Below are 19361 nucleotides of genomic sequence, written 5' to 3'. Positions count from 1 at the left end.
CCAGGCGGCGGACGCTTTCCCGCTCAGTTACCGTCATTCTTAAGTTTCATTTCTTACTCCATTTCTGCTGTCTCCTTCTGAGGGCGTTTATCCGAAGTCAAGTTACCTTTCGAGGAGCAGAGAGCCCACGGCATGGACCCTCGGCAGGGAAAGGCAACGCGGACACCTAAAAAGGTCGAAGCCGCGGCCCCTAAAGGCTCAGCGCCGAGTGCAGGAGGCGCCCTGGAGAAGTCAGACAAATCTTCGCCTGCCTCCGGGGCCGCCCAGTCCTCCAGAGAAAGGTGTGGCCGGGCTGGGAAGTCGGAGTCCCTGAGGAGGAAGAGCGCCCCGGGCCCCCAGGAGAGGCCGCAGGGGGCCCGCTCCAAAAAGGCGCCCCTCTGCGCCGGGGACACGGAGCCCTTGGGCGCCGCCACCTGCGTCTGTTTGGAGGGAGAGAAGCCTTCCGCGCCTCTGAGGGCGCCGGTTCCCGGGGGGGGATCTCGCTGCGAAGAGGACGCGGAATCCGCTAGAGAGCAGAGGTCCGCGCCCGGGCCTAAGGAGTTGCGGATCCCGCGATCGCTGGTCCCGGCCCCGAACCTCGCCCGAAGAGAGTCGGCGGACGGTGCCTATATTAAGCTTCGGGCAGTGCTGGAAAAGTTGAAGTTGAGACGTCAGGAGATCACCTCGGCGGCTGAGATCGTGAACGGGGTCGTGGATTGCCTGCTGCGGAGACTGCAGAGCTGTGAATCAGCGTTCAAAGGCATCTCCCAGTTGCGCACTGGGAGCTACTATGAGCGCGTGAAGGTGAGCTGCCCAGCGTGCCGGCTGGGCTTCCTCGTCCCTCTTTCCAGCCTCTCCGACTTCCTTCTCTCCCTCGGGTCGCGGTCCCTCACCTCCCTTCGGAAGTAACTTAGACTCCTGTTCCGTGGTGGCTTGTGCAGAGTTCTAATTAAGTCGACAAACACTTGTTCGTTCACTTATTCGTCTGTTCATCTAACGGTGATCCAACTAACCGATATTGATTGCCAGCCACTCTCCAGACACTGCTATGAGGGATTTCAAATGTATAGATTCATTCATGTAAGCTGAGATGTATTGAATTTCTCTAGCAATACTAGGTGTTGTTAAACTCTGACGATGATTGAGAGTGATTTGCGAGGAACTCCACAAAATTTATGTATCTAAGAGACTTTTTCCTATGAGGGGGACATCCGTACTTTATAGGACAAATGTCTTCAGTTACCCCTTGCCACCCCTTCCCATTTCTATACAGATATGGGAAATTCACAGTGACTGATGTTAGAAAAAATTAAATGAAATTCTGTAGGTATTAAAAAGCATACTTCCTAAATACACACCAATATAATTGCTTTTAAATCTATTTTCCAGAGCTCCATTTGTTTGTGGGCGATTGAGTCATTAAAATAATATTTCCAGTATAAATTGACTGTTTGGAGCAGTTTCCTGACTTGAGTTTATTTCCTGATCAGTGGCAAATTTATTTGATTGTGTTTTTGTCTGTCAGCTTTCTGAGTGCTGGGCTATGCACCTTCTTTAGCTTTATGTAAGATCTTGGGTGAAGCATGAACACAAATAGAGGCCGATAACATATCTTTATTAAAGTAAAACCAGAAAACCAAACCCAGTGCCATCAAGTCAATTCCGACTCATAGCGACCCTATAGGACAGGGTAGAGCTAACTGCACCATTGAGCCTCCAGGGAGCGCCTGGTGGATTCGAACTGTCGACCCTTGGGTTAGCAGCCAAAGCACTTAACCGCTACACCACCAGGGTTTCCTCATTAAAATAATCATATTTTTAGAGTTAAATGTTGGCTTTATTCAACTACCTACTTCTTTCTGGAAGGAGGATGATTGTAATACTCAAGATTTAGGGTTTTAGCATTATAAACTCTTAAGAGAGCAGGCTAAATATATGCATCTCTGTATCTCTTAGTCTTAACACATAGCAAGCCCTCAAGCTAATGAATGAATGAATAGGCTGAAGAAGAAGGGATGGGTGGTCTGTCTTAAGATTCCCTTTCTCAACCTTCTCCCAGCCTCTCCCATATTGACCTCTTTGTGTTGATAACCTTGGAAAATTCAGAAAAGCATATAGAAGAAAAATAATATTTATTTTATTCAGTGTTATCATTTTGCTGTATTTTCTTCTATTATGTATATATACATAAACTTGATTTCAAACTTGGATTCCAGGCTCTGAAAGGACAGACAATATATACTCCTTAGTGATTTATTTACCTGACTGTATATCAGCATTCATATATTGTAATATTATCAATTCCTGGATACAAATCTGGAAAATATCTCGTAAATTTTTTGTAAACACCCCCTGTAGAATTGCCAGTCCGTATAGTTTTTTTTTTTTTTATTTTTAGTTCTTACTGTCTTGGTTGTTAATATACTTTATTATTTATATAGTTTGGACTGAATGAAAACATTATATAGAAATCAATTAATTATGCAATGACACATTAACCAGTCAAGAAAAGTAACGAACTATAGCAATGTGCAGCAACATGAATGAATCTTACAAACGTAATGTTGAATAAAGCTAAAGAATACGTATAGCCAATGAAATAAGGCAAGAAAAATAAATAAAATGCATGAAATTGGAAAAGAAGAAATAAAATTGCTATGCACAGATGACTTGATTGGGCTTTTGTACAAACTATTAGAAATAATTAGTGAATTTAGCAAGGTTGCTAGATACAAAGTCGATACACAAAAATCAAAAGTATTTCAATATAATAGCAAAAACAGGTTTAAAATGATAAAAAATATAATTTACAATAACATCAAAACATCAAATGATTAGGAATAAGTTTTGTTAAAGATGTTCAAAACTTCCATGTATTACTGAGTAAATTTGAAGAAGTACTAAGTAAATGGAAAGCCAAACAGTGCTTAGTTTTCCCCAAAATGATTTACAGATTCAATGTAATCTCAGTCAAAATCCACCAGTTTTTTATTTAAGCTGACCAGCTGGTTATAACACTTATATGGAAACGCAAGCACCCAGAATAGTCAAGGCAGTTCTAAAGGAGAACAATGTTGGAGAATTTACCCTACCAGATACCAAGACTTACTATAAATCCTGATTAAGCACGTGGTATTGGTGCAATGATAGACAAATAGGCCAATAGAATAAAATATCCAGACACAGACCCACCAACGCATATAAGTCAATACAGTACACAACATATGCAATATATGTAATTCGATGGGGAGAGGTGGTCTTTTAAATAAATGATATTGGAGCAGTTGTATATCCACATGGGAAAAACATGCACCTTGACCCCTACCTCACATCATACACAAAAAATCATTTGAGATGTGTCATAGGCCTAAAGGTAAGAGATAAAACAATAATGCTTCTAAAAGAAGGCATAGGATAATAACTTCATAACCTTGGAATGTGCAAATATTTCTTAAACAGGACACTACAAATGCTAACCATAAAAGAAAAAATAGGTAAATTAGACTTTATTAAAATTAAGAGCTGCTGTTCATCAAAAGATGCCATTGAGAGAGTAAAAATGCAAACCATAGACTAGGAGAAGATGTTTGCAATATATATATATTTGAAAAAGGACTCATACTCAGAATATATAAAGAACTACAAATCAATAACAGAAAGACAAACTAAAAATGGGCAAAAGACTTGATCAGATATTTAGTATGTCATCCAGATAGCAATAAACATATGAGAGGTGCTCAGTGTCATTAATATCAGGAAAATGCAAATTAAAATTATGATGAGATTCTACCACACAGCTATTAGAATGGCTAAAAATAAAATAGACTTGACAGTTTCAAGTGTTAGAGAAGATACGGAGCAACTGAAACTCCCTTACATTGGTGGTAGGAAGATAAATAGGTACTACCTCTTTAGAAAGTCGGCAGTTTTTTCTAAAGTTAAAGATACACCTACCCTATAGTCCAACAGTTCCACTCTTGGGTATATATACACAGTAGAAATGAGTGGTCATGTCCACCAAAAGGCATATGCAAGAATGCCCAGGACAGCATTAATTGTAGTAGTTAAAAACCATAAACATTTCACTGGGTGTATTCTCAACATCAATAAATAAATTAAAAAAAAAACAAAACTGTAAACAACCGAAATATCCATCAACAGAGTTGGTAAGTATATTTTGATATATTCCATTAATTCAGTGGAATACTACATAGAATGATAAAGAACTGCCAATGTGCAGAACAATATTGATGATTCGCACATAATTTGAATGAAAAAACTCTGATGTAAAAGAGTACATACTATATGATTTTGTTTATATGAAGTTCCCAAACAGGCAAACTTTATGTTATTAGAAGTCAAAATACTGGCTACCTTTGGTGGAGGGTTACTGACAGGAAGTGGGAATGAGGAAGCCTTTAAGGTGCTGAGTGTGGAAATAGGGCAATTTAGAACACCACAAAGCTCACTGTTGTTACTGAGGTTTGACCATTTTTCTTGAATAGACACTCCTCAGATTTTTGCAAGTCTTTGGTTAATTTACAGAGTTCAGAGCTCCTTGGATTGTTGCAAGCCTTTGGTTAATTCAGAGTTCTGAAAAAGTTGAGTTTGTCTTGTGTTCTTACTGCTTTTATGAAGGAGCAAGCTTTTGGAGGTTCTTACTCCATCATTCTCATTGACATCATTCCCAGTGTGTGTTTTACTTTCAGTACATCTCAACTCAAACTAGCCATATTTCATGTGTTCACTAGACATATATGGCTACTAGCTACGGTATTGAACAGTGCAGTCAAAGAGCTATACTTAAAGCATACTCCTAATGAAAGGCTCTTGACATTTTTTTAGGAAAAATAAACATTTATTAAAATTGCTGTAATTATTATTATGAGGTGAAAAATAAGATCATTTGATGCTCTTAAAAATGCTGTGCTTCAAAGACACTAATGTAGTGAATGGTTTGTTGGTGACACTCGCTTGGGCGGCCAACAAGATGGCTCTTGGTCACCTGGCTAGGAAGTGACTACACATATTTTTGAGACCATGGCTACAGGAGGGTGACTGTAGTATCTTTTGATATAAAAGAAAACATCATAAAGGTCTTTAGTTTTACTAAAATTTAAACTCAGAAATAAAACTGAGATAGACTTTAAGCTTACATGATATCATTTATAATTAGTTGTAATTATAAAAAAAAACCAGTAAAACTCTTCCACCTGTTCCCAGCTCCTCTAATCCCATTTCCAGAGGGTATAAATGTTTGGAATTTTGTTTTTAAGAGTAGACTTTTAAGTAGAAATTTCAAGAAGAAATTAATTGCAGCCCCTTGGAAAATATTCACAAGTAAGCATTTCAGTTCTCTTTTTACTATTTCATAGATATCTGCTCCTAATGAATTTGATATCATGTTTAAACTGGACGGCTACAGAATTCAGCTAGAAGAATATGGCGATAGTGGTGCTTTTTACTTTGTGAAGTTCAGAAGAAATCCCAACGGAAATCCTCTGAATCAGTTTTTAGAAAAGGAAGTATTATCTGCTTCTAAAGTACTGACAAAGTTTAGGACAATTATTAAGGAAGAAATCAAAAACATTAAAGGTAAGATTTTTGACATTCAGTTTTTCAAATTCTAATCATACCTACTACTGCCAATGTACTGTTGTCTCCTGATCTTTCTTGACCTCCCTGCAGCAAACTGTTGACCTCTAACTCCTTCCAGAAACAACTCTTGGTTTCTGTCCACCACATTTTCTTGGTACTCTTCCTAAATGTTGGTTGACTGTATTTCAGTCTTCATTGAATATTCATTGAACTGTTGCCTGTGCCACTGGGTATATATGGTTGAATAAAACAAGGGGGCTCCCCTCTTGAAGCTTGTGATCTACTAGAAGAAATAATGTGTAAATAATATATAATACATATTGTAGTGAGTGGTATGAAGTTAATGAAATGGGAGAAGTGATATTGATTGGGGTGGGGAGGACAAGAGGACAAGGCCCTGAGGTGCAAAATAGCTTGGCAAGTTCAAGGAACAGAAGAGGCCCATGTGAACAAGGAGAAAGCGACTTGAGTTGAAGTTGAAGAGGTGGCCAGGGGCCTGAATAAATAATCTTTTTTAGAAGGATCAGCACAAAGCTGATTCCTATGAGGTGGAAGTTAAAGATGTCCGAAGTGTCCAGTTTTTCCAAACTGCTATACTACTCCATCATTTCCAACATCAACTACTTCTCAGTTCTCTCCTTCCCATATTTTGGGTTCCGTAATTGGCTACAGTGACTCACAGAACTCATGAACCATTAAGGAAATGGTTCATACTGTTGTGTAGGCTGGCACATCCCAGTCTGTGGGTCAGGCTGAAGGCTTCTGACTGACATAATTGCAGGGGATAACAAACCCAAAATGGCAGGTCATACGACAGGCTGCTGGCTCACAAGGCTGCGGAAGCTGGTGAGTCAGGTCAAACGATAGGCTACTGGCTCACGGGGTTGTGAAAGCTGGTGAATTCCAGAATCAGCAGGTCAGATGGCGGGCTGCTGGCTCAAGTTCCAAGAACCAGAGGTCAGATGATGATGAGCCAGATGCAGGATTCAGAGCAAGAAAGAGATCTTTACCCAGAGCATTCATATGTATTGGATGCAGACCATACTTCAAGAAAATGCCCCTTATTTGAGCAAGGTGGTGCAAGGGTATAACTTGAATAAAGACAGTAAGGGTGGCAACTGGGATAAGGGTGTTGACTTGAGTTATACCCGGTAGTAAGGAGGTGACTCAAAATATATTCCTCCCTAATCCTGCCTCATTAACATAACAGAGAAGTTACTCCCAAATGGGACCATTAGCATAGGCATAGAGGCTAAGATTTACAACACATCACAAAATGGAGGATAAATACATCAGATCACAAAATGGAGGATGGCTATATCATTACATAACTGCCAAATTACATCATTAAATAACTGCCAAACCACTGAAAATCATAGCCTAGTCAAGCTGACACATAACCATCACAGGTTCTGTACACCTTATTTGCATTAGCAGCACGCTGTCCAATCTCCTTGGTAGGCCACAAGCACCTTTTTTTTGCATCATTCCACCCAATCATTGTGTGGGAGTCACAAAGACTATGGCCAGAAGGCCATATTAAGTAATTCACTGCACCACAGACGAGATCCTGTAAGGATTTGCGAATCCTGGCAAAGAGTTTAGATTTTATTCTATGTACGTTGATAAGCCACAGACAGGTTTTAATCAGGGAATGGTGATTGGCTTTGTGTTTTTAAAACTTCAGGTGAAAGATGATCGTGGCTTAGATGGGATGGAGTTAGGGTGCTGGGGATGGAGAGAAGCAGACAGATTCAAGTTATGCCAGTATTTGCTGCTGGATTAAATATAGGGACTGAGGGAGAGGGTTGAATTAAAGATGGCTCCCAAGTTTCAGGTTTAAGCACCTCAGGTGCATTGGTTGTGGCATTTTTCAAGGTGGTAAGGACTGAAGAGGAACATAATTTGGGATATTAATTAAGAGTTTCGCTTTGAGTATGTTAGGTTAGAGATTCCTATGAAACATCCAAGTGGATGTCAAGTATGCAGTTGGATATGGGTTTGGAATTCAGAGAGTATGTTTGGGCTGTGGTAAACATTTGGAAGTCACAACACATAGATGGCATAGGGGATGGATGAGATCACCTAGGCAGAGAGTGTAGGTTCATTTATTCATTATTTGATATGTATCTGTTAATCATCTAATGTCCCAGTCACTGTTCTGTATGTTTGGGACACATTAGTGAACAAATAATTGAAGACTCTCAACCTTCTGTAGCTTATAATCTTGCAAGTGGAGACATGCAGTTAATAATAAGTGGAAACCCTAGGGGGCAGTGAATTTATGTCACTGGGAGAGGAACAACTCAGAAAAGGAGGGTGAGAATGGTACACAACTCAAAAGATGTAATCATTGTCACTGAATTATACATGTAGAAACTGTTGGATTGGTGTATACAGCAACAAAAAATTAAATATAAAAAAACACTTGGGAAAAAAATAAAGATCTTGTGTGCCAAAATGTAGTAAGTACTATACCATGGGGGAAAATGTCTATCGAAGTGAAAGCGGTCACGAGAGTGCTGGGAAGCAAATTACAATGTTAAGAAGATCCCATTAGCGGTTGGACTGAAGAGAAGAAGCAAAAGGAGAATGTGTTTTGCAGAAGAAGTGGTCAGTGTTTAGAATGCTGCTGACCGACAGAAAACCATTGGATTTGGTTTTTGGTTTTCTGTGTTGGGGGTGGGGGGGGGTGTTGGTGACTTTGACAAAAGCAGTTTCAGTGGGATGATGGACCCAAAAGACTGAAGAGCAAAAAGGCAGGGATACAGGGAAGACAACTTGTGCAGGCAGCTCTTCGGAAAGTTTTGGCTGTGAAGAAGCTGAGATACGGGCGGGTGTGGGGAGGAGTGATGTGGGCTTAAGAGAGTGATACATTTTAGGATGGGAGACACTGGAACCCCTTTGTATGCACATGTGAATGATCCTAAGGAGGGAGAGATGGCTGATGCAGGAGAAGGAATACTTGAGGAAACAAGGTGCTTGAGACGGTGAGACAGTGATGGCCTTTGAAAGGTGAAAAGACACTTAGTGGTAACAGGAAGGAAGAAGTAAACAGTAGATAAAAGATGGGCAGGTTTGCTGATTTAGTGATGAGAAAATGAGGGCATTTTCTAGAATTTTTTCCTTGATGTTTCTCTTTTCTTTCACCACGGTCTCCCAAAAGTCTTATCCATGTCTGTAGCTGCTTCTTGTACACCCTAACTCCCAAAGCCAGTATCTCTCATCCAGAGGTCTCTCCTAAGCTTCTGACTATCATGGCCACCTGCCCATCAGCCATCTCTGCTTGGGTATTCCATAGACACTTAGAGCTCAGTGAATCTAAAATGAAGATCATTCTGGCCCAACCTTTCTTCCACCTGCTTCTTCTATTTTGAAAATGGAATCAACCTCAACCATTTCCCAGGAAAACATCCTGGGATGGCATCACAGACTCCTGCCTTCGTCCTTACCGCACACATTTAATCCATCCACCAGTTCTGGTGATCTGAACTCTTAAGTTGCTCTCACTTCTGCTCCCTGTCTCTCGACTCTCACTTCCTCTGTGCTACCACAGGTGCCCATTCTCTGGGCTGAACTACTGGCCTCCCTACCTCTTCTCTGGCCTCTTTTCCAGGCTTCCCTATAAAAAAAAAAAAAAAAAATTAGCTGTCTGTAATTCAAAATGAAAATTTAATCACAGTCTTCAGAGGTTCCTCAACTGATACATGACATAAAAGCTTTTTTTTTTTAATTGTACTTTACATGGTTTACAGAACAAACTAGCTTCTTATTAAACAGCACACATATTGTTTTGTGACAATGGTTACCAACCCCATGACATGTCAACATTCTCCCTTCTCGACTTTGGGTTCCCTATTACCAGCTTTCTTGTCTCCTCCTGCCTTCTAGTCCCTGCCCCTGGGCTGGTGTGCCCCCTTAGTCTTGTTTTGCTTTATGTGCAATCCCCGGCTAAAGGATGAACCTCAGGAGTGACTTCATTTCTGAGCTAAAAGGGTGTTCAGGGGGCATACTCGGGGTTTCTCCAGTCTCTGTCAGGTCAGTAAGTCTGGTCTTTTTTTGTGAGTTAGAATTTTGTTCTACATTTTTCTGCAGCTGTATCTGGGACTCTCTTTTGTGATCCGGGACAGAACAGTTGGTGGTAGCAGCCGGGCACCGTCTAGTTGTACTGAACTCAGTCTGTAGAGGCTGTGGTAGTTGTGGTGCCTTAGTCCTTTGGACTAATTTTTCCCTTACCACATAAAATCTTAATGCCTCCCCATGGTAAGTATCAATAAATATTGATTAAATTAATAAAACATTTTGACTTGTGGGGTCACTTTTCATTTTAGAACTAATTTTCACCTTGCACTTAGCACTTTATATATTTCCTGTGTATTATTTTCTCTAGATTTCCAGGGAATATTGGATCCATTAAACCTACTCTTTTTATATATTTGAACAGATATAGATATTGTTTTGGAGAGGAAGAAGAGAGGAAGCCCTGCCGTAACACTCCTTATTAGAAAACCTAAAGAAATATCTGTGGATGTAATCCTGGCCTTGGAATCAAAAAGCAGCTGGCCTGTTAGCACCCAGGAAGGCCTGCCCATCCATAACTGGCTTGGAACAAAAGTTAGGACTGAACTAAGACGACAGCCATATTACCTTGTACCCAAGAATGCAAAGGAAGGAAACGATTTTCAAGGTATTTTGAATGTGAGAGTTAAAGATATATAGTAAAATGTAATGACAGAGAAAGAATTGTTAATGTTAACTAGGGCAGTATAAGATGAACAGCCAGCTAATGTTGATGGCATTTCAGGCTTAATAAGCTTTAAGATGGGAGTTTGTTGAGAGACAGAATTGAAAACGGCATGATTATAGTGATAGTAAGGAACCCTGGTGCCGCAGTGGTTAAAGCAGTGGACTGCTAATGAAAAGGTCGTCGGTTTGAAACTACTAGCAGCTCTGAGGGAGAAAGATGTGATAGTCTGCTCCCATAGAGATTTACAGCTTTGGAAACCCTGTGGGGTCACTGTGAGCTGGAATCAACTCGATGGCAGTGGGTGGGCAGTAATAGTACTAAGTACTCAGTTTTAAAATGTCTAGTAGCCCACCTTTGACTTTTGTCTCTTCTTTATAAAGAAAGGCAGCACTGGCCTTGGGGACAGACTGTCCTGGATCTGAATTCTGAAATGTTTTCTCTTACTCGCTGCGTAGTTTTCGGCTAGTTACTAAGCCTCTCTAAACCCATTTGCTAATCTCTACAGTGGGTTAAGGAACCCTGGTAGCAGAATGGTTAAGTGCTTGGCTGCAAACTGAAAGGTTGACCCACCCAGCGTCTCGTATGATGTATTTAACTTTGTTAAGAAACTGCCAAACTGTTCTTCGAAAATGGCTGTACAGTTTTGCATTCTCACCAGCAATGAACGAGAGTTCTGTTGGTCAGCATCCTTGCCAGCAATTGGAATTGTCATTTAAAAATATTTTTAGGCATTCTAAGAGGTATGCAGTGTGGTGCAAATAGTTAAGTGCTCTATGACTAGCCAAAAGTTTGGAGGTTTGAACCCACCCAGAGGAGCCTCAGAAGATAGGCCCGGCAATCTGCGTCTGAGAGGTCACAACCTTGAAAACCCTATAGAGCAGTTCTATGCTGCACATGTGGGGTCATCATGAGTCTGAATCAAAATCAACCTGAAGGCAACTTAGAACAACAACAGCAGTGGCCTCGTTGTCCTTTTAATTTGCATTTCCCTGATGACAAATGATGTTGAATATCTTTTCATGTGCTTCTTTTCCGTTGTACATCTTCTTTGTTGAGGCTTCTGTTAGTCATTACCCATTTTTTAATTGCATTGTTTTCTTATTGTTGCATTGTAATGGTCTTTGCATATTTTGGATACAAGTTCTTTATCAGATATGTGTTTTGCAGATATTTTATCCCAGTCTGTGGCTTCATTCTCTTAACAATGTTGTTCGCAGAGCAGAAGTTTATAAATTTAATAGTCTAACTTATCAATTTTTTCTTTCACGGATAATGCTTTTGTTGTATTTTCAGTGTGATTTGAATGGCATTTCTTTGATATAGGAGTGACATTGAGCATTTTCTGTATGTTTAAGAGCCATTCATGTTTCTTTTTCTGTGAACACAATGTTCATATTTCTTGCCCACTCTTTACAGAGCTGTTCTTTTTTCTCAACTGTTAGAAGCTGTTTATATACTAAAGATATCAATTCTTTTTTTGTAATATAAGTCACAGATTTTTTTTTCCCACAGTTTGTCATTTTTTCTTTTTACTTACAGTGTTCTTTTGCTATGTAAAAGTTATTTTTATGTAGTTACGTTAAATGTATCAGTTGATTCCTTTATTACTCCTGGGTTCTGAGTCAAAGTGATGAAAGCTTTTCTTCCCTCCCAGTTCATAGAGGGATTCACCCATGTTTTCTTCGAGTACTTCCCAGTCTGTAGTTTCTGTTTTTACTCTTTTGGTGTACTCTTTTGGTGAGTGTAAGTGTTTAATTTTTAGGATCTTCCAGTTATCTAGTTTATCTTCTTGTGGTTGTGCAGTGTTAGTTATGGCTTGTGTTATATTTATGCCATATATCAGGGCCCCAAGTATTGTCCCTTTTTTCTTCTTCCGTGATCTTATTGTTTTCGATTTTATATTTAGATCTTTGATCCATTTTGAGTTAGTTTTTGTGTATGGTGTGAGGTGTGGGTCCTGTTTCATTTTTTTACAGATGGACATCCAGTTTTGCCAAAAACTTTTGTTAGAAAGACTGTTTTTTCCCCATTTAATATTTGCTTCTTCGTCAAAGATCAGCTAACCACAAGTGGATGGATTTATGTCTAGGTTGTCAATTCTGTCCCATTGATGTATGTGTCTGTCATTGTAGCAGTACCAGGCTGTTTTGGCTATGGTGGCTGTACAGTAAGTTCTGAGATCAGGTAGTGTGAGACTTCCTACTTTGTTCTTTTACTTGCATAATGCTTTATTTATCTTGGGCCTCTTTCCTTTCCACATAAAGTTGGTGGTTAGTTTTTCCATCTCGTTTAAAAATGCTGTTGGTATTTAGATTGAGATTGCCTTGTATCTGTAGACCACTTTGGATAGAATTGATGTTTTTACAATGTTGAGTCTTCCTATCTATGAACATGGTATGTTTTTCCATTTATGTAGGTCTCTTTTGATTTCTTGCAATAATATTTTATAGTTTTCTTTGTATAGGTCTTTTATGTCCCTGGTTAGATTTATTCCTAAGTATTTTATCTTTTTAGGGGCTATTATAAATAGTATTGTTTTCCTGATTTTCCTTTCAAAGTTCTCTTTGTTAGCATATAGGAATCCAACTCATTTTTGTATATTGATCTTGTATCTTGCTACTCTGCTGAATCTTTCTATTCCAGTAGTTGTGAAATCTTTGGGGTTCTGTATATACAGGATCATATCATCTGTGAATAGGGGTAGTTTTACTTCTTCCTTTCCAATTTGGATGCCCTTTATTTCTTTTTCTTGCCTTATTGCTCTGAGTAGGATTTCCAACACAGTGTTACATAGGAGTGATGATAAAGGGCATCCTTGTCTTGTTCCTGTTCGAGGGGCAATGCTTTCAGCCTCTCTCTGTTAAGAATGATGTTGGCTGTTGGTTTTGTATAAAGGCCCTTTATTATGTTGAGGAGTTTCCCTCCTACTTCTATTTTAGAGTTTTTATGAGGAATGGGTGTTGGACTTTATCAATGCCTTTTCTTTGTCAATTGAGATGATCATGTGAGTCTTCTGTTTATGTGGTGAATTACATTGATTGATTTTCTAATGCTGAACCATCCTTGCATATCTCATATGATGCTGAATTATCTTGGCTAGAATTTTGTTGAGAATTTTTGCATCTATATTCATGAGAGATATTGGTCTGTAATTTTTGTTTGTGGGTGTGTGGTGTCATTTCCTTGCTTTGGTATCAGGTTATGCTGGCTTCATAGAACTCATTCAGGAGTAGTTATTCCTTTTCTGTGCTCTGAAATAGTTTGAGTAGTACTGGTATGAACTCTTCTCTGAATGTTTGGTAGGATTCTCCAGTGAAGCTGTGTGGGCCAGGAATTTTTTTGCCAGGAGTTTTTTTTTTTTTTTTTTATTACCTCTTCAATCTCTTCTCTTTTTATGGGTCTGTTCAGATTTTCTATTTTAGTTTGGGTTAGTTTATGTAGGTTGTGTGTTTCCAGAAATTTGCCCATTACCTCTAGGTTCTCAAATTTGTTGGAGCACAGCTTTTCATAGTATCCTGTTTTGATCTTTTTATTTCACTGGGTCTGTTGTAATGTCCCCCATGTCACTTCTTATGTGGGTTACTTGCTTCCTCTCCGATCTTTCTTTTGTCAGTTTGGCCAGTGGTTTGTCAATTTTGTTGATCTTTTCAAAGAATCGAACTTTTGGTCTTGTTGATTCTTTCTATTGTTTTTCTGTTCTTTATTTCATTTATTTCTGCTCTAATTTTTATTTCCTTTTTTCTGGTGGCTGTGGGCTTCTTTTGTTTTTCTCTTTCTATTTGTTCAAGTTGTAGGGTTAATATTTGGGTTTTTGTCTGCTCTTTTTTGATGTGTGTGTTTATTGCTATAAATTGACCTCTGAGCACTGCCTTTGTTGTGTTCCATAGATTTTGGTATGATGTGTTTTCATTCTTACTTGATTCGAGGAATATTTGGATTCCCTCTTTGATTTCTTCTACTACCCAGTTGTTATTAAGCAAGGTATTATTCAGTTTCCTTGTATTTGATTTTTCCCCCTGCTTTTCCTGTTACTGATTTTTGCTTTTATGGTGGTGTGATCAGACAGAATGCTTTGAATTTTTTTTTTATGGTGCTTTAAGTGAAAACTTACAGTTCAAGTTAGTTTCTCATACAAAAATTTATACATACGTTGTTATGTGACCCTAATGCTCTCCCTATAATGTGACAGCACACTCCTCCTTTCCACCCTGTATTTCCCAGCTCCTGTCCCTCTCTCCCTTCTCATCTCACCTCTAGAGAGGAGCTGCCCATTTAGTTTCATGTATCTACTTGAGCTAAGAAGCACACTCTTCACAAGTATCATTTTATGTCTTATAGTCCAGTCTAATCTCTTTCGAAACAGTTGGCTTTGGGAATGGTTTTAGTTTTGGGCTAACAGAGAATCTGGGGGCCATGTCTTCTGGGGTCCCTTCAGTGACAGGCAGACCATTTAGTCTGGTCTTTTTACTAGAATTTTGAGTTCTGCACCCCACTTTTCTCCTGTTCCATCAGGGACTCTCATACTTTGATTTTTTTTGATGTTTTGGATTTTACTGAGGATTTGCTTTGGACCCCTGGCAGTGTAGTGTTTAAGAGCTTGTCTGCTAACCAAAAGGTCAGTGGTTTGAATCTACCAACTGCTTCTTGGAAACCCTAGGGGGCAGTTCTACTATAGGGTCATTATAAGCCAAAATCAACTTGCAGGCAACAGACTTTGTGGCCTAAAATGTGGTCTCTTCTGGAGAATGTTCCAGTGCATTGGAAAAGAATGTATACTTTGCTGCTGTTGGTGGAGTGTTCTATATGTCTATGAGGTGAAGTTGGTTGATTCTGGCCTTTAGATCTTCTGTATCTTTGTTGAGTTTCTTTCTAGATGTTCTTTTACTGGTATGATTGGTATGTTGAAGTCTCCTACTATTATTGTGGAACTGTTTATTTCTCTTTTCAGTGCTGTTAGAGTTTGTCTTATGTATTTTGTAGCCCTGTCATTGGGTGCGTTGGATGTTTGTTATGGTTACGTTATTATGGTGAATTGTCCCTTTAATCATTATATAATGTCCTCTCTTGTCTATTATGGTGGATTTAGCCTTAAAGTCTATTTTATCTGAGATTAGTATTGCCAGTCCTGCTCTTTTTTGGTTATTGTTTGCTTGACATACTTTTTTCCATCCTTTGATTTTTAATATATTTATGCCTTCATGTCTAAGCTGTGTCTCTTGTAGACAGCATATTGATGGGTTATGTTTTTTTAATCCATTCTGCCACTCTCTGTCTCTTTACAGATGCATTTAAGCCATGTACATTCAGTGTGATTATTGATAGGTATATTTTTTTTATGGGTTTATTGCTGTCATGTTGTTGTGCTTTTTTTTTGGTGGTGCTGACATTTTCTTTGTTCCTCTTAACTTTCCTGTGCTGATTCACTGTTTGTGGATTTTCTTTCCTTTTCTTTTGTTATTACAGATTTTCTGTTTACTGAGTCTTTATGTTTTTCTTTTTTAATCTGATATACAGATTTGTTAGCTTTCTTTGTGGTTACCTTGACGTTTACCCTTATCTCCCTAAGTTTGAACCCGTTTTTTATCACTTCATATTGCCTTGACTTCCTCTCCATTTGAAAGTTCTGCACCTGTCTCAGTCATCTAGTGCTGCTATAACAGAAACACCACAAGTGGATGGCTTTAACAAAGAGAAATTTATTCTCTCACTGTCTAGTAGGCTGCAAGTCCAAATTCAGGGCATCAGCTCTAGGGGAAGGCTTTCTCTCTCTTTCGGCTCTGAAGGAAGGTCCTTATGATGCATCAGCCTTCTCTTGGTCTGGGAGTATCTCAGCACAGGAACCTCAGGTCCTAAGAATGCACTCTGCTCCTGGTGCTGCCTTCTTGGTGGTATGAGGTCCCCATGTCTCTCTGCTCGCCTCTCTCTTTTATATCTCCAAAGAGATTGGCTTAAGACACTATCTAATCTTGTAGATCTCATCAATATAACTGCCACTACTACATCTTATTACATCATAGTGATAGGATTTACAACACATAGAGAAATCACAACAGGAGATAAAATGGTAGACAAACATAATCATACAAAGGAATTGTGACCTAGCCAAGTTGACAGATATTTTGGGGGGACACAATTTAATCCATGACAGTACCTACACCATTTTTTCCCCCATTTATTGTTTTGTCATTTTCATCATTTACAAATCGGTGTCTCTATTTTCCTGTTTAAGTCTTTTATTGAGATTTCTTTATCTAGGTTGGTACCTGGCTGATGCTGCTCTGTGTCCTAGACTCCAGTTGTTGTCTGATGACGTTGGTTCTTTAACCAAAACACTCCCTTTAATATTTTTTGTAATTTTGGTTTGGTTTTTACAAATTCCCTTAATTTCTGTTTATCTGGAAATGTCCTAATTTCACCATCGTATTTGAGAGTTTTGCAGGATATATTATTTTTCCTTGGCATTTTTTTTCTTTTACGGTTTTGTACATGTCATTCCATTGCCTTCTTGCCTCCATAGTGTCTACTTAGTAGTCAGAGCTTAGTGTTATTGTTTCCACTTTGTCAGTGACTTTTTGTTTTTCTCGTGCTGCTCTTAGGATTCTTTCTTTGCATTTGGTTTTGGCAAATGTGATAATGACATGTCTTGGTGACTTTCTTTTGGGGTCTATCCTATATGGGGTTCACTGGGCTTCTTGGATAGTCAACTTTTTGTCTTACATGATATTTGGGAAGTTTTCTGCTAGCAAATCTCTGTGTTTTCCATTTTATCCCCCTGTTCTGGAACTCCGATTATATGCAATTTTTTGCTCTTGATTGTATCCCACATAGTTCTTAGGTTTTCTTCCTTTTTTTCTCTGATTTTTCCTCAGTGGTATCCATGGATTTGTCTTCCAGTTTCACTGACCATGTCTACCATTGTTTCAAATTTGCGCTAAAACCTTCTATTGTTGTCCATTTCTGAAATTTTATCTTTTGGATTTCTAATTGCTGTTTTTGTATGTTTTCTTATTTTTTATTTATTTCGACATTTTGTTCTTGTATTATTTTCCAGAATTCTTTCATTGCCTTGTCTGTGTTTTCCCTGGTTTTGTCTATTTTTTCCTTAGTTTTGTCAGTGTTTTCCTTGATCTCTTTCCTAATCTCTTGGAGAGCCTTGAATATTAAACTTTCAAATTCCCTATTAATTCCAGGGCCTTTTCTTCTACTGGAAGGTCATCTGGTGTTTTATTTTGGTTGCTTACTGGAGCCATCCTGCCTTGTTTTTTTTAATGTGTTTTGACATTGTCTGCTGTCTCTGAGATATTCAGGCATACTTTCTTCATTTATTGATTATAGGTTGGTTTGTTTCGTCCTGCTTTTTATATTTGGTTACATCAGGGAGGGCAGCCTGGGCGTGTTTTGTTATTCCCTCATCCATGAGCACTATAGTTCTCACCACCTTGTCCAGGTGGACAGGGCCCGTCATTCAGCTGTGGTGCAGCAGGGCAGGTCCAGTGGGTGGGAAAGGTGGGGATAGGTCGTTTGTCTGCAGCATGAACCCAGATGGCATGGTGAGGCCAGAGGCAGTATAAAGTGAGGGTTGGGGGTCCACACCCATCCTGCACTGGGGCACGGTGCTTGACAGGGCAGAGCTAGGGGCAGCGTGCTGGTTCCCTTCAGGGGCACAGCACTTGGCAGAGCATGGTCTAGGGGCCCATGCCAATGCCACTAGGTGGCACAGTGCTCATCAGGGCAAGGCTGGGGGTGGCATGGAGCAGGGTCCAAAGGTCTGCACCAGTGCTACTCAGGGATGTAGCACTCAATGGGGCAAAGCTGGGGGTGGCATGGGGCAGGGTCTGGAGGTCTGCACCAGAGCTGCTTGGGACATAGTGCTCAGAAGGTGGTGCAGAGAGGCAGGAGGGAATGGAGAGGATTAATATGCAGAGCTAGGTGGGAGAGAAGATAAAAAAAGAGAGAAACAAAAGTAAAAAAAAAGCATGGTGGCACTGTGGGAGCTGGCAGATGGGCGGTTATGCCCATGGAAGCTGTGTGCCAGGGACTTTTCAGCTGAGTAGTGCAGCACGGCCCATCAAGAAGGGGCAGAGGCGGTGTGTGAGGCTTGATGGATGGGACAAAGAAAAGGAAGGAAGGGAAAGAGAGAAGAAACAACACACAAAAAAATATGGTGCTTAGGGAACTGGCCATTGGGGTGGGCAGGCTGGTGTCTCACTGGGTGTTGTGGCACAGCCCGTCAGGAAGGGGCAGAGGCAGTGCAGGGTGCTAGGTGGGAAGAAGAAGGAAAGAAAGGAAAAAAAGCATGTGGTGCTTAGAGAGCTGACCGGTGGGAGTGGGGCAGACCCAGGGCAGCAGTGAACCAGTGTGTCTTTGCCCTAGCAACCATGGCCTGCTGGAAAGCAGCAGAGGCAGCGTATAGGGCAGAAGGGTGAAGGGTGGGAAAGCGTGTATATCTGGTTACCGGGTGCTCTGTCTCCTAGTGGGGGGCTCCGTGAAGTTGCCTTCCCGTAATCCCTGTCTGGGGTGGTTGCTGGCTATGTTCCACGATGATGAAGCTGTGCTGCATTAGCTGGTAGGGGACCTCTAGTCTGTAGCTCTCCTCGTTATCTGCTCTCTGCCAGTTTCTTCTTCCAGTCAGTGCTTGATCTTGTTCTTTATCCCTTCATTTGATGCTTAGAGTTCCAAAACTGATGTTTGTATCTGTTTTACTTAGTTTTTATTGGTCTTTCCTGCAGAGGGATGGCATGGTGCCTCTGTCTACAGCACCGTGTTGGCTCTGCCTCCTGAGAGCTGTTTTTAAGAATGATGAATGAATGTTGAATTTTATTAGCTGCATTTTCTGTATCTTTTGAGATGATCATATGATGTTTCTCTTCTGTTCTATTAATGTGACAAATTATATTGATTGATTTCCTAATTATAAATCAGTCATGCATTCCTGGTATGAAACCAACTAGTTAATAGGATGGTCAGAACTTAAAAGAGCTAGTCACGGTACAACTTGGGGGAAAAAGAGGAAATCATTGTATTCTTAACACAGACT

General features: G+C 39.9%; 1 protein-coding gene across 2 annotated transcripts in view; it reads left to right on the top strand.

The window, feature by feature from the left end:
• CGAS (cyclic GMP-AMP synthase) overlaps positions 1-19361 on the top strand; it is a 41261-nt gene continuing 21900 nt past the window's right edge. Inside the window, exons 1-3 of one of the 2 annotated variants that reach the window (XM_064288014.1) lie at positions 1-783; positions 5355-5574; positions 10022-10264. In XM_064288014.1, the coding sequence (XP_064144084.1) occupies positions 133-783; positions 5355-5574; positions 10022-10264 (1114 nt within the window). In that variant the 5' untranslated portion in view covers positions 1-132. The remainder of the gene's footprint in view (positions 784-5354; positions 5575-10021; positions 10265-19361) is intronic. The other variant, XM_003404110.4, reaches the window with a different exon arrangement.

Source organism: Loxodonta africana, chromosome 1, assembly GCF_030014295.1.
Source record: "Loxodonta africana isolate mLoxAfr1 chromosome 1, mLoxAfr1.hap2, whole genome shotgun sequence".
Taxonomy (NCBI): domain Eukaryota; kingdom Metazoa; phylum Chordata; class Mammalia; order Proboscidea; family Elephantidae; genus Loxodonta; species Loxodonta africana.
Note: the sequence above shows the minus strand (reverse complement) of the source record. Positions and strands in the feature narration are given on the sequence as shown.